Source organism: Plodia interpunctella, chromosome 1 (assembly GCF_027563975.2).
Source record: "Plodia interpunctella isolate USDA-ARS_2022_Savannah chromosome 1, ilPloInte3.2, whole genome shotgun sequence".
Taxonomy (NCBI): domain Eukaryota; kingdom Metazoa; phylum Arthropoda; class Insecta; order Lepidoptera; family Pyralidae; genus Plodia; species Plodia interpunctella.
Window position 1 is genome coordinate 11,436,347 of NC_071294.1, and position 15,963 is coordinate 11,452,309.

Sequence of the window (15,963 nt, forward strand, 5' to 3'; positions counted from 1 at the left end):
TTTGCCGACGTAATATTCGAAATATCCAATTAATCCACTCCTATTCTTAAAGGACTTATAAGGTTAATGTACTTGCCTACAACATAAACTAAGCACTTTAGTTGATGCATGTTATGACCGGACAAGGTATAATAAAAATTGATAAAATCATACAAATTATTACTGAATACACAGAAGTAACTATTCTTAACAATTTTCAGCCTGAACTCATTCTAAATTATATATATATATATATATATATATATATATATATATATATATATATATATATATATATATATTATTCAACATATTCACATAGGTTGATTGATTAGAGATCAAATTTTATGGGAAAGTCAATTTTCTGCAGTTACTTTTTCACGACAAATTTTATATTACATAGTGATTTCTCAAAAAGGTACAAACTACTGGCATTTCGGAACAACCGCTGATGAGTAGAAATGCCGAAAGAAACTCATAAAACAGTGTTGGCCCTTATCACGCCAGAAGGGCTTACCATAATTGTTTCTATTATTAGCAATATGTTGGAGTTTTTGTCCAAATAGGTACCATCTAGGTACAAAAATATGAATTGTTTTTCTTGTGACAAAAGTTGATTAATATAATAGGTATTCTTTCTTTAATGGTTCTTTTTATAATTGTGAGATTCTTCAGATAGAATACATCAAATCAAACATTTGCTTTGCCTCTTGCGTCAACGTGAAAGAAAAGGTTGACAAATAAACACACATTCACATTTTTATTACTAGTATGGATTCGTCGTCGTGAATTCTTCCATTCCATGAAAATGTTATAGCACCTGCTTACCATTAACCAAACAACGAAAACCTTAGTAATTCATATAATTTGCTGAATAATACACATTGAAGACTGTTTTTCTCGACAATATAAAGTTAATTAAAATCGACACATAGCCGCAGTTGTACCAGTCAACTTTGATGTTAACTTTAACCAGCGCGTCCCTGCCGCTGAATCTCGAATTTCGAAAAGAGTATAGGATGGTGAGTGCAGGTTAAAATTAACTTCAAAGTTGACTGGTGCAACCCACCCTTAGCTTAGAAATTACATCTCGAACATTCGTCAATTTTCGATTATGCGAAATCGAATTTCGGCAATTACTTGTTTTGAAGCATTCGAATAATTAAATCCCATATTTATGTAATCGCCTGTTTCGTTAATTAAATATTAACGTTGTGTTTTAAACGTTAGTTAATCTGGTTAATTAACCCCTGAAATATATACTCGTGTATGACTAATACATATGAGTCAAACATTTTGCGGTATGTTTCCTTTTTTTATACTTATCCGATAGATAAAAGATCCGTCATAGTGACATCCGTCGACAGCTGTGTGAAGTTTCGACGTAGGTACGTCAACTTATGTCAGTGTCAAATTCTATAGAAAACAACGGAGCTACAACGTGCTGCGTCGTGGCAACGGAGCACGACTGAGCAATAGGAACACGCTCTCTATAATGAGCGAGCGAGCGAAGCGATCCAGGTCAACAATTCTACTTGGGGCAAAAAAAAACTTTTGTACCGTTGTTGGTCTGATTTTGATGAAATTTAAAAGGTATATCTATTAACAGATCCTGTCAATGGAATTGTTAAGTTCGTGTGGCAACAAAATCCGTTAAGCCGTTTTTGAAATATCTATAATTTTGCGATCGGTCTAAGTTCGCGGCGAACTTATATAAAATAATTATATAGTATAAAACAATTTAATTGTATTTTTGGATTCCCTAATAATTACATTAATATTTGCATTTTAATTGTCATTACACATTGATTTATTTATTACCATAGAAATTGGTCACTCTCTCTGTCTCACCTGAGCGTTTTCTCGCTTGCTTTCTCAATCGCACTGTCTCCATTAATCTAGCACTAAGATTAATCCCTTCTGCCATGACCAAATTAGTTATCTCCAATTTTAAATTACAAAAAAACACTCAAGATGACAATCAGGTTATTACAATCGAGATTGGAGATAATATAGTCATCCCCAAAAATATTGTCCCCTAAGCACCCTTTGGGCAAACATCCAAATCAATTACATTTCGTGACAAGCATCATCAATCTGCTGCCGAGTGTACATTCTGGAAGTGTACAGTCATCGACATTACATTATTTCTCAACTTCCGACGTAATTTCGTCGTTTCGTTATCCGAACTGTTCTAAAACGGATGGAAAATATTTTTTATGTCATCTGAAAAAGGTTCAACCATTTCGGTACTATTTAGATATGAGTTCCTTTAGGTGAAAGATGGAGTTTTAATACCTGTATAACACCGCATTTCATATATTTGGTAATTTATTCGTAAACTACTTTTATCGCATTTTCTATTCCTCATTTAGCAGCTTCTTTTATATCAGTAGGAGTTCAAAAACTCACCTTACAAAGGTCACCTTATAGGTAGAAGAAAATGGACTTATACTCACAGGTCTTGCTAGTTATATTTCGATTAAAATACGATTTCAGTTTTATTTATTTACACTTGTATTATACTACCAAATTGTTATGTAAATTGCTATGACTGAGCTTAATATAATGTTATAACCTCAAATGATTTGATCATACTTGAGGTCATACACTGTAATTATAACAATAATAGGTTAGCTGGATAACTAAATAACCTATTCTTTTAGTATGTTATTGTACTCCAAAAGGATAATGATAGGAGATCCTTGGAACATCACCAGGCACGTAATGAAGGTCTTGATAAGCTTTCACCATCATTTGTTGATTGACAACTGCAAAAGGCCTCGGTGATATACTTTCAATTGAAGGCAGAGGCCTCAAGTCAAGGCTTGGCATAGCTTCTTCCTTCGGCCTTAACGAGGTAGGAACATACGTGGCTTGAGGTATTGACGGCACTGAATAACTAATCATATTATTATATACATATGGCTCAGAATAGCTTAACGGGATTTGGTAATTCTGCTCTGCTCTTGGCTCGACTTCGACGAAAGTTTCCCTTGTTGTGTAAATTGCAGGATTTGTGAATGGTGTGTCTAATCGGTTCTTCCTCCGCGGACGGTATTTATAGTCTGGGTAGTCTTGCATGTGTTTTATTCTTAACCGTTTTGCTTCGTCAATGAATGGTCTTTTCTCTGCTTCGTCCAAACTCTTCCACTCCAGTCCTAGCCGCTTCGATATCTCCGAGTTGTGGAGCTTCGGGTTCATCATTGATATCTTCTTCCTCTGTAACCTCGACCATACCATGAACGCGTTCATTGGTCGCTTTATGTGATACGGATTTGAGTGTCTTGTCAGTTTTTGAAGCGGTTTCACTTGAGTCGTTTCTAGAAATGCCATAACTCCTTTACATTCTTACTTCAATGTAGTATTTACAGGTTTACAAGCACAATTATTTACAGAATCATAATTATTGATGTTGTCAATTTTGGTTTGTTTTCCAGCTGCGTTGTCGACTACAGCTGAAGGAGGACCAGCGCGCACTGTCAGTTTTGCAGCCAACTAAATCTGAATGCTGTCATTAGGTCAACAATGGGCTGGTTACAATTGGGAGGACAATTTCCCTGTATTATTTGCCGTCGAATAAAGAGCGGCGACAATGCACTGATTGCTCTCAAATTGTCAAATGATACTGCTGTATGTTTTGTGTGCGGCGCGCCTGTGCGATCTATTAAAAGATGAATTGGTATGGTCGGCAAATAAAATGTACCGTCAGCAAATAAATCAGTTATTACTAGACTAGCTAATGCTTCCAGCTCTACCCGCGGTAGCCTATGTTTGGTCTCTATCTCATTAAATATATCAATTCCAAATTTAACGTGAAAGCGTGATAGACAAAACCTTTACAATATTAGTTTGTATATGGATTACAAATACTGTGGATATAAACCTAGGTTCTCTAATTCTATGCTTAGAAAAATATAAACAAATAAGATACTATTAATAGAATGACGACCTCGGTGGCGCAGTGGTAAAGTGCTTGCCTTTGAACCGAGATGTCCCGGGTTCGATCCCCGCTCGGGTCACGATGGAAAATGATCTTTTTCTGATTGGCCCGGGTCTTGGATGTTTATCTATATATATGTATTTGTTATAAAATATAGTATCGTTGAGTTAGTATCCCATAACACAAGTCTCGAACTTACTTTGGGGCTCGCTCAATCTGTGTGATTTGTCCTAATATATTTATTTATTTAATGCTCTTGTGCCTTTGACTTGGGGTCATAAATGTATTAAAATCAGGTCGATGTAAATATTTAATAGAGGAATTGTGAATAAAACTAACTATACTTTGATTATGTACATTAAATATTGCTTTACATTAGGCAAACTTTTCGGCAAGTAAATAATTGTTCATGTATAAATTGGACTTATGTATAAATAACACTTTGTCGTACCTAGTATTATTATTTGTTTTTTTTCACATATATAAAATAACTGTTAAAAGTACATAGATACAATCAACCATATACTTAACCATTCATTCGATTTTTGATTAACATGGAACCAGCGTCATAACCAAGTATTGAATGAAGATCCAATAGCAGGAGTGGTTTAATCCTTGGCAATAGACTACAATAGCTCTGTTTAGGCATAGACCACAGAATGTGATGGGATGGGCTGATACCTTGAATGGATTGCAACTATTGATTAAGGTAAATCCAAAGTACTTGATTGCCATCCAGTTAAGTGTAACAATAATTATTCATGTTATTATTCACAAGCTTTTGCCCACAACTTCGTATGTGAGTAAAAATCCGTTTGCCGTGGGAATTTCAGGAAATCCCTTCTTAGTGCTATCCTACACTCCCCAGGGAACCCGATAGTTTCGGCTGTACGTTGTCTGTCAGTCAGTCACTGAGTGACGGAAGTGTTTTATATAGTATATACATTACTCTCACAAATATCCTTAAAATTAGATTACATTTATGTAAGGATTGAACGTGTTTGGAAAGATCTGGTTATTTATTCGTTAGGCGTAGTATATGTAATTGTATTTAAATAGAAATGAGTTTATATTTCACATAGTTTTCTGTTTTGCAGATTCTGTATCTCTGTCTACCTTCGGAGGGGTAAACATTGTAGACAAGGCCGCTATTGTTTCAGTTAAGTTTATTATTGAAATTATACCGTTTTCGAATATTCTTTCCTTCTGCAATCTTTCTTATTTAAATTTTTTTTTAACTCATCAAAAAACAAAAATCTAAATAATCTTTATTTATCTCCAAAGTATAATCTTAGTAAGGTTAAATTATACAGTGATTATAGTTGTGGACTAGATGTCAAAGAAAATGAGAATCAATTCAGCTTCATGGGTAATAAGTAAAGTCACAGCCGAATCGCCAAAACTGAAAGATTTTTGTTTTTGCGACGGATTCGGTATACATTGCTGGTTTTTCATTATATCATAACACTCATACTCACTAAGCAATGTTCGTCCATTCGCGTTGGCATTTGCCTGAGTTCGACGACAGTGTGGAGAGATAGCATTAAAAATATTTATTTAACGCCATCTATAAAACTACAGAAACAATTTCAAACAAACCTTTCTTTAGAAGCGACAAGTCACGTGCCGGGTGTGAGCAACCATGACCACTTTAGCTCCGAGTTGTAGTTCCGTCAAAGTGCGTTAGATGGCGCTGTGTATTAGTACACTATTTCTTAGCTAGATGGCGGTAGTTGTACATTTTATGCTGGCTTCAAAATCCGCAGTTTGCCAAAATGTCCGTGAAAACCACATTTCAGATTTTTGCTTACGGTAAATAAAAGCTCTCATATAAATTATGCAATGAACATTCATTCGCGTAGGAACCTATCCGAGCCGATAATTTCTAGGAACCATAGATTAACAAGACGAAAAAAATATGCTAGGAACCAATTGGATACAAGCACTAACAACATACACAGTTATTATATTGGTATCATCACAATGACATGAATTAATGTGTAATCTAAATATTTTTATACAAACAATCTAATTACTCTATAACATGAACATGAACATATGCAACGCACCCAGCCAGCTCGGAGGCTGAAACGGACGAACCGAATACAGGCCGTTGGCCGTACCTATGCGATGCTGCTTCCATCCATCAAAGTCACGTTTGCTGGAATATACATCATTCGTCTACATGCTTCATAATTATAATTATTTAACCTTATTGAATTTTACAGTAATCTAATTGATTACTGTAATTTAATCATACAAATGTAAGCCAAGTCGTAATTACTTATATAGTTTGTATTCAGATTCAGGATGTATTTTCGTCCAGTATTGTGAAGATTTTGCGATTTGAAGAAGAAAAAAGTAGTAAAAATTAATCTTGCTCTTAACGCTCAGATGAAATATATATATATATATATCCTCTAATATACATATTTTTTAAAGTCAATAGTTATATAAGAAGAATTAAGTTTGATATGAACTGTCAATAACACAACACTCCATTTCGCCCGCAGTGGTGTAAACTCCATACAAATGTTATCATTTGTAGACACGGGCCACTTTGTAAATCACGCTCAGACAAGGAGGGAGCTTTAAGCTGCCATATTTATGAAAATAAGACGCTATAAAGCTATAATGGAAAATACAAAAAGCCAGGAGGAGTCGTGAGGCGGGCGGGGAAGTGCGGTTTATACGCAACGATACGATTAATCGATCAAGTCAATAAGATTTTTACAAAAAAATAATTTTTACACAAACTTTTAATGGCATCAGAGAGACTTCGCTTCATTCAACGCGTAACAGTCAAAAATGTGTCCATGCAGTAAACCGTTGAGGAGTTCTATCATTGTAAGCTGATCCTAGGCGTACCATCAGGTTATAACAATGCATTGTCATCGAAACTAAACGTATATATAATTCGGTTGAAGACATCTATTTCAAAATTGAATTGTAAAATTTCACCAAACAAACTGCAAACAAATAGTTACTCTTGTACATAAAAAATCTATACAAGTAGTTTGTTGTGCTGCCTCTTCACCTGCGCTTTACAAGGCATCAGTAGATTTTTCTGAAAAGCCATTATGGCTAGGACCACGAAAAAAATATCGATACTTAGTGATATCGAGTAGTTTTCCATTCGATACCGATACTTTTTTACTCGATAATTAAAATTCGACATTTTTACTTAACGTGTACTTTTTGACAGGCATCGTGTCTAATAAATTACCCACTGTTTTATTTAAGCTATTTAAAAAAAAATATTTGAAAATTACACATTCTGGTGTATTAAGTAAAAATGTATAAACAAAGATTGTGACACCCTACGTCATTTTAGGACATAATGGGTGACATTAAGTCGTCACTGTTAAAGAGGGTTTAAGTTTTAACTTATTGTTATTGCGCGTTTAAGCCACAGTTTTATGTGTCGCAATCGGAGCGGCGTGCATATATTTATGTTTATATAGATTTATTTACTGCAGCGACGTCCGTGCCAAGAAATACCTAGTTTTTAGGGTTCCGTACCCAAAGGGTAAATCGGCTCCTGGGACTGTCTTTCTGTAATCTACATCTCATTAATGTACCAAGATAAAATAAAATCTGACCCATTTATAACATTCGAAAATAAGTTGAAAAAGTTCATCCCTTTGGGAGCTACGATGCCACAGACAGATACACAGACAGACACCTTAAACTTATAACACCCCTCTTTTTTCGTCGGGGATTAAAAATAGATATTTAAGGGGCCTCTCACAACAAACGTAATATTTTTCTTGTTTTTATAGATAAAGTTAAGGAATCGCACTTGGCTAATTTAATTTAATATTACAAGGCCATGATTATTAGAATGAACTTAGTATATTATTAATGGACTAATAGACTGCCAGTGTCATTTAAAAAATAAGCAGATCTGTGTCTATTTTAAAAAATAACCTAAGTACTTCGAGCCATTTTAGTTAGCTTGCATTTATATTAAGTCTGCATATTAGTATGACGGCAATACATACGAAACGTCAGTCAACTGAAGGCTGTTGCATCAAGCATACGAATTGAAAATGTATGAATAGTATTTTGATTTTCCCATCGTGTTTGAAGGAATTGTTGAAAATTGAAAATCTATCATTCAATATCAAACTAGTGTTTCTAATAATGTATTTGTGCATGATATACACACATGCATGTGTGAGTCAAGAAAAGCTTAGAATGCTCACAAAGCGTCGCCGACTTCTGTATTGAGCCGTAGGAAATAAAAATATCGTATCAATAGACACATAAAAGAGATGCGAAGGGATATTGTGAGTGGGATTGTGGACCACAGACTGATCTTAAGACAGACTTATACATGCCAACCGACGCGAACGCGTGAACATTGCGTTCATAGTATGAGTGCTTTTATTTACCGCAATGAGAAACCAGCAATGTATATCGAATCCGGCAATGTTTGGCAAACTGTCGACAACAGTGTGGAGTCGGCATGAAATAAGTAAAATTACATGAATATATGTCACTTTCTTAAGTCTTATTTCTTATTAGCTTACGCCCGCGGCTTCGCCCGCGTGATTTTCCCCTCAGTGAAATATTTAGACTCTTTAACTAATCTGGTTTCCCCATACAAACTTTGAACCCCCTTTTTACACCTTTAGAGGATGAATTTTGAAAATTCCTTTCATAGTGCAGCCCTAGACTACATAAGGAACCTATGTGCTAAATTGCATGTTTCTAGACTCAGCGGTTTGGGCTGTTCGTTAAGTCATAATTCATAAGTCAGTCAGTCAGTGTCTTCTTTTATAAATACAGATTGATGACTAATATCCCGGGATAAATCCCGAACCTGTTTCCCCCTGTTTCCCCAGCACGAGAGCATTCTATTATACGGAGCGGGAATAACATTCGCCTTTATATCAGTCCCGTTGCTATTTTGTTTGTTTGTCACTCCCTGTATGTTTATGGAAGACGTGGACAATATACTCACATTCCATCTATATTTTCATATGAGTGTGGACAATACAGTGTTCTCCATAGTCGTGTTCCTCATGGCTGAGGGTCGTGGTTATTACGTGGTTATTACACAACAACTTTCTTGGCATTATTAATGGAGTGGTTTGCCATTGCCCTCTCTATTTCACACACAAGTTAATAAGAATCGAACAGTGTGCAGGTTTCCTCACGATGTTTTCCTTCATCGGAAGCAAGTGGTGGTCGATGAAAACTACTATACATGAGTCAGATTGGTATACAAACTCATGCGGCACGAGTAGGATTTGAACCTGGGACCTTTCGATCCACAGATGGGCGTCTTAACGATTACACCACCACCGCTTCCACTACCACTACAATATTAGTTCAATTACTTTTTATAATAAGACAAGTGATTAAAATATTACGTTCGGTTATTTATGTATGTGTTCAAGTAAGTTTTTTGTGTTATATTTGTAATGAATTTATTTATTTATGTATTTAGGAGCTGTGTTTACAAAATGGTCACTTAAATATAAATTGTGTAGCCAATTATGGGTTCCCGCTAATACAAAACAGATCAGTAATTTGTTCAATTTTTTAAGCTATTTAAACACTAACTATAGCTTATGTTAGAGCCATAATTATCAGACGGCGGTTACATAATTCATTTTGATTACATTACAAAATCACTAATAGTTAGATAGCTATGTTGTGTATATTTATTTGTGTCAGTGAATACAAAAAGGAATTCTACTCGGCATGAAGAATAACATTACCCTCGTCTCTATAAAAGGCGGTATTTTTGTTTATCTGTTTGTCTGTGCGACGTGATCTCCTCATTGTAATGAAAGACGTGACGCTCACTGGATTCATTTGATGTTATTGTTTGTCTACTTTTGACTTCCAATAAACAATGCCTTTACTAGCTTATAGCTCTAAAGAATAATTCATGAAATAAATAATAAATAAATATATTAGGACGAATCGCACAGATCGAGCTAGCCCCAAAGTAAGTTCGAGACTTGTGTTATGGGATACTAACTCAACGATACTATATTTTATAACAAATACATATATAGATAAACATCCAGGACCCGGGCCAATCAGAAAAAGATTATTTTCCATCATGACCCGACCGGGGATCGAACCCGGGACCTCTCGGTTCAGTGGCAAGAACTTTACCACTGCGCCACCGAGGTCGTCTGGTTGACAGTTTAGTTCACTAGTGTATATGCAACTAACTGCCGCTAGATGGCGGTGGGTAGTCGTAAAAGACATGTCACATGCCTATAGGCGACTTGAATAGAATCTGACACCAGTGTTAGCAGTAACACACTTGATATGATGATGGCCGGTGGAATTATCGGCTGAGACGCTCCGAAGCCGCAAAAATGAACCTTTAAATTATAAAAACTAGGCAGTTATTTAACGCCGCTGTATGACGTCTAGCCACTTTTGAAATGCTTGTTGCCATCAGCTTTCAGGGCTTGTTATCCCTTAGTCGCCTCGTACGACATCCACGGGGGTCCTTTTCTTGACCTCTTATTGTACTTTAAATGATTTATTTAATAATAGACTCAGATAGAATTTAGAGCATTAATTACTTGTTTGTTATTTGTTGTGGACAGCGTATTCATTATATTTATATTTGCATACCTATATTCGGTAAAAGATGTAGGTTTAATTCAATTTAAGACCAATTTGTATATTTGCACTCATATCAAAGAACCACGTGACGTGTTACTACACCCGGGCTACGAGACTCTACGAGATTTCGTAGCGCTACGACTACTGCTACGGCGTAGTCGTGTCGCTAGGTTTAATTCAATTTAAGACCAATTTGTATATTTGCACTCATATTTTTGGCAAATATTTTTTTTCTCTCTTCCTTTCTCTCAGGACTAGCTTAGCGCACAAGGGTTAATATACAAACTTATGTCTGGATTCGAAACTGGGACGTTTCGATCATAAACAGAATCACTGGACCACCATCGCTTCCAGTTCTAATAATCTTTATTACTATAGATTTCAAACACATTAAAGTTTGAAAGAACCACGTGACGTGTTACAACACGCGGGCTACGAGACTCTACGAGATTTCGTAGCGCCACAACTACTGCTACGGCGTAGACGTGACGCTACATATAACATTACACCCAAAATTTTTTTCATCGTCTACTCGCTTCTGCCGACAAAACATTTGTTTTTTCTTCGCTCCCGCAGACCAGCATAAAAATATAAGTAAATATTCAGCAGAAAATATAATTTAGGGAATATTCAACGGCACATAACAGTATAGAACACATTAAAACAGCTATTAAGTTGGGTGCAGACGGCCTCGGGCAAAGTGGCCGGCGTCGCGCGACGCGGGGCAGTGCGACTCTGCGCGTTAAGTGGCTAACATACAATAATACTCATCACAAAATCATTTTATTTCGACTAATGACATTTGACGACCTCGGTGGCACAGTGGTAAAGCGCTTGCCTCTGAACTGAGAGGTCCCGGGTTCGATCTCCGGCCGGGTCATGATGGAATATTATATTTTCCTGATTGGCCCGGGTCTTTGATGATTGTCTATATATTTATATGTTATAATAAATATATTATCGTTGAGTTAGTATCCCATAACACAAGTCTAGAACTTACTTTGGGGCGAGCTCACCTGCGTGATTTGTCCAAATATATCTTATTTAACATAAGTTTTTAAAACAAATATAGGTGTTAAAACAAATATAAAAATTTATTGATTATTGCGCAGGTGGCACGCAATGACGGCGACGTTAAATGTTAGATTATAGAACGTCAAACGTATGTATGTATCCTTACATATTATAAAACAACAACTGTCTATTTGTTCGCGATAAACTCTAAAACTACTGCCTGGATTTTCATGCGGTTTTCACCATTGGTTAGATTCCTAAGGAAGGTACAGGAGTATCATTTATTATGTTTTTACCCGAGCGAAGCTGGGATGTGCCACTAGTTTACGTATAAAACGGTGGTAGTCCAGTAGTAAAGGCATCAATGATCGTAGAATGGAAGAATAGACAGTCTATATTTACAGATACGTTGATTTGCGACAAAGTAAACCACTTCGGCAGGTGTGCAAATATAATAAAGGTTACCTGAAATTTAAATTATTATTTAAACGTATGTTCCAAGGTTTGAATCCTATACATGTATTTTTTCTAGATCACTACTTCCGATAAAGGAAAACATCGCGAAAAAACCTACACTACAACGATATATTTGCCATGTGCAAAGCGGCAAGGAAATGCGACGAACATCAAATGTATGTATTTACTCGGTTCTATGACGTAACCGTAATCACTAGTGCACAGTGACGCGTCGCGTCCCGTTGCGCATCGCTCACCTAGGACATCAGCGCAAACGGCCGCGGGCGAGGCGGCGATGCGGCAAAACGGGACATAACGCGATATTGTGGCCACGGGGATTGTTCTATGTACAGTACAGAAGCATATCGACTGGAAATGGCATAAATCGTATTTAATCTATCTCTCTCTCTCTCTCTCTCTCTCTCTGTTTAGTCGGAGCTTAGGGTCTTTACATTTTGTCAGTCCATTGGCATACTTAAATATCCTCCCTAACATCCTCTGTATATAACGATACTAGCTGCGAACCGGGGCTTCGATTTCATGAGATTTTCGGGGTAAAAGTATGTGCCGAAATGCGGCTGATTTCGGTGAAAATAGTAAATCAAAAAACAAACGCATATCAAAGAGATTGACATGAGACATGAGATAGATATATATATAGAGAGAGAGAGAACCGATCTGATGTCGTCCAGAAAGTGTGTATAGAACGCATTTTCAAAATTGTGCTGCAATCAATCAATCAATCGATCATTAATTCAATTGTGGACACAGGTTAAAAAAAGACGATGAAAGTAAATTATAAAGTTTTCTGTGTCCGACCACTAGAGTAAACAATGATTGAGGTGATTTAAAAAAATATATAGTATTAAATTCAAAAAAATTTAGTGAACAAAATTGTATTCTGATAAATAAAAATGCACATCTAGTAAACACGACATCGCAAGCAGCTCTGTATCAATTTAGCGCTCGCTACCATTTAACTGTCGGGTCGAAGACAAATTGTGCAGGACTACCGATTAAAATATACATAGTTCAAACAAAAAACTGTACAAACGTATACAAAAATACTGCAAAAAAAGTTTTATTAAGTGTCTCAAAACTGTATAAAGTAAATACTGTTTGTCTCTCTATTAGTGTGTCACAGTCACCTGAAACTAATAGTTTTAAGTTATATAGGTACTAGCTTTTCCCGCATAAATTTCCCACACATACAATTATTTTTTTTTTGCTATAAAATGTATGTCCTTCTCCATACATCAAACTACATGTATGCAAAATTTCATGAACATTGGTTCAGTAAATAGAGCGTGAAGATGTAACAAACAAACTTTCGTATTTGTATTGTTAGTTAGGATTTTATGAACCGCTTTGCAATTTTCACACAAAAAAATTAAAGAGACTTTATATTAAGATGTGATCCTCATACAAGGAACTGAAACTAAAAATAAATCATTAAACCTATGTATACGTGTGGTATGTATAGTTTTTTTTTTAGACGATATAAAAATATTGTATTTTAGACCAAATTTTATGGCCTATAGGTTAAATAAATAAATATATTAAGACAAATCACACAGATTGAGCTAGCCCCAAAGTAAGTTCGAGACTTGTGTTATAGGATACAAGTCAACGATACTATATTTTATAACAAATACATATATAGATAAACATTCATGATCCGAGCCAATCAGAAAAAGATTATTCTCCATCTTAACCCGACCGGGGATCGAACTCGGGACCTCTCGGTTCAGAGGCAAGCACTTTACACACACCACTGCGCCACCGAAGTCGTCAAATTATTCGTCGAGGTAGATTGATCGTTCTTTGAATACTGAATCTCTCTCACTGTCATCTAAGCGACTTTCCCTGTTTCTTCCTTACCCATTGAGCGTCGGAGTCCACTTCAATGGTCAGACGATTCCCTTCTTTCTTGAAAACTGAATAACTTGTAAAAAAACTGAATTAACCTTGTTAATCACGCAAGTCTTAGTTTTCAATATAGTAAATTAGTTGGGCTAACATCGCTGGCCACATCTGGGCCCCTTGTCCGTCACTCAATGGGTCCATTAGTTGTGTATTCACGTGGATTGTTTAGCTCATGCAAATACGACCGCGTGTGGTTGCCGATAAGGCTGCTCGCACACTAGATGAAAATGTTTATCTTTGACTGTCTGAAATTATATTTTTTGTGAGTTATGTGTAGAGTAGACGACCTCGGTGGCGCATTGGTAAAGTTCTTGCCACTGAACCGAGAGGGGTTCGATCCCCAGTCGGGTCATGATGGAAAATGATCTTTTTCTGATTGACCCGGGTCTTGGATGTTTATCTATATATGTACTTGTTATAAAATATAGTATCGTTGATTTAGTATCCCATAACACAAGTCTCGAACTTACTTTGGGGCTAGCTCAATCTGTGTGATTTGTCCTAATATATTTATTATTTATTTATTTATTAGTAGAAGGTCTCAAATGAAGAGAATGAGTGAGTGAATAAAGACTTAAAAGTGAAGACATGACAGGAAACAGACTGTTGTAGAAGGAAAAAACTTTATGCGTCGACCCAATTTAAATGGAATTTGGAAGGAGAAGTAGAAACTACACCAAAACAACATTACTTTTTGAATTAATAATGAAAATATTGCCAGGAATTCTCTAGTATCATCTAGTGTCATCGATTAAATATTTTGTAAAATTTCAATGTAAACCCTTTCAGGGTGGTCAACACCACCGTGGTCTATCTTTAGTGTATATGAAATTGTATCATACACAGTAATCAATTTAATTATCGTATTTTATAAATAATAGTAAAGTACTGGTACAATGTTAATTTTATAAAATGTTTCTTTATTCACAAAGAAATGTCCGACACTAATGAAACGCTACACGCCGCGTTCAAACACTCGTGAAATTCACCATCTAAAACTTTACAGACTTCAATTAAATAAATCGAGTGTCTGGGCGTTTCTCCGTGCGTTTCGACCGCTGCGTCTGCGCTGTCATTGCCATTTTTCAAATTTTAACAAGGACAACAATTAGTTTTACTATCAACTGTCAACAAGTATTGATTTGTGATAAACAGATGTAAGATTGGAGACCTACTCCCATGAAGTTATAAATTAAGACCCATGACGAGTCGACACATGGGTCAGCCATCGCGAAGCTCAACTACAATATAGGCATTTCCTCTCATTGATAAATAATAATTTCCTCTCATCGATATATAACACCTATATTTGTTAATAAAAGGCTGCGGTGAAGTTTGACTTAGTTTAAGTATTTTTTTGACGTCAATAAGTGATGTATATTCATCCTAAATTGAATAAAGAATTTTGAATTTTGAATTGAATATATAAATATGGACAAATCACACAGTTAGCCCCTAAATAAGTTCGAGACTTGTGTTATGGGATACTAACTCAACGATACTATATTTTATGACATGTAAGTAAATAGATAAACATCCAAGAACCAGGTCAATCTGAAAAAAATAATTTTCCATGTTGACCTGACCGAGGATCGAACCCGGGACCCCCAAGGTGGCAGTCCGTCATGATGACCATTAGGCCACATAGGTCGTCATAACATATTAGAAGCGATATATTTGTTAGAAAGTACACCTATCAATTGTCTCTCTCATGTAAACGTCTTCCCGTTGCTCCCTCTCAATCTACCGATTCAAAACAAATTAATATCTCCTGAATATGTGTCATGTAGTATTTGGCATATGGGATAGTTAGTTATTTTCTACAACTCTTCAGTATAACTTAAATGGTGGAGTTTAATTAAACAAACACTTGAATAAATACGTTAGATGTACTTACTACAAATAATTTGCGTCCATTTTTTTTAGTAGTGTGTGGTATAACTATCAAAACAATCGAATGAAAAAATTTCTATATTTTTTAAATAATATAGATACTAAAAATATAATATAAAAATATAATATATGGTAGTATATCGTAGTAT

The 15,963-nt window shown here is 35.7% G+C and overlaps 1 protein-coding gene and 1 long non-coding RNA gene across 2 annotated transcripts in view; both read right to left on the bottom strand.

The window, feature by feature from the left end:
- The window catches only part of LOC128673018 (uncharacterized), a 66,040-nt gene that overhangs the window by 19,147 nt on the left and 30,930 nt on the right, over positions 1–15,963 (bottom strand). The window lies entirely within an intron of this gene.
- LOC128672982 (transcription factor sox-3-like) lies at positions 1,708–3,477 on the bottom strand. The gene has a single exon (XM_053750541.1). It carries the CDS (start codon positions 3,313–3,315, stop codon positions 2,650–2,652), a length of 666 nt encoding a protein of 221 aa, XP_053606516.1. The 5' UTR covers positions 3,316–3,477; the 3' UTR covers positions 1,708–2,649.

Coding starts and splice junctions, on each gene's coding strand:
- LOC128672982 (XM_053750541.1), bottom strand. CDS start 3,315: ATGGCATTTCTAGAAACGACTCAAGTGAAACCGCTTCAAAAACTGACA.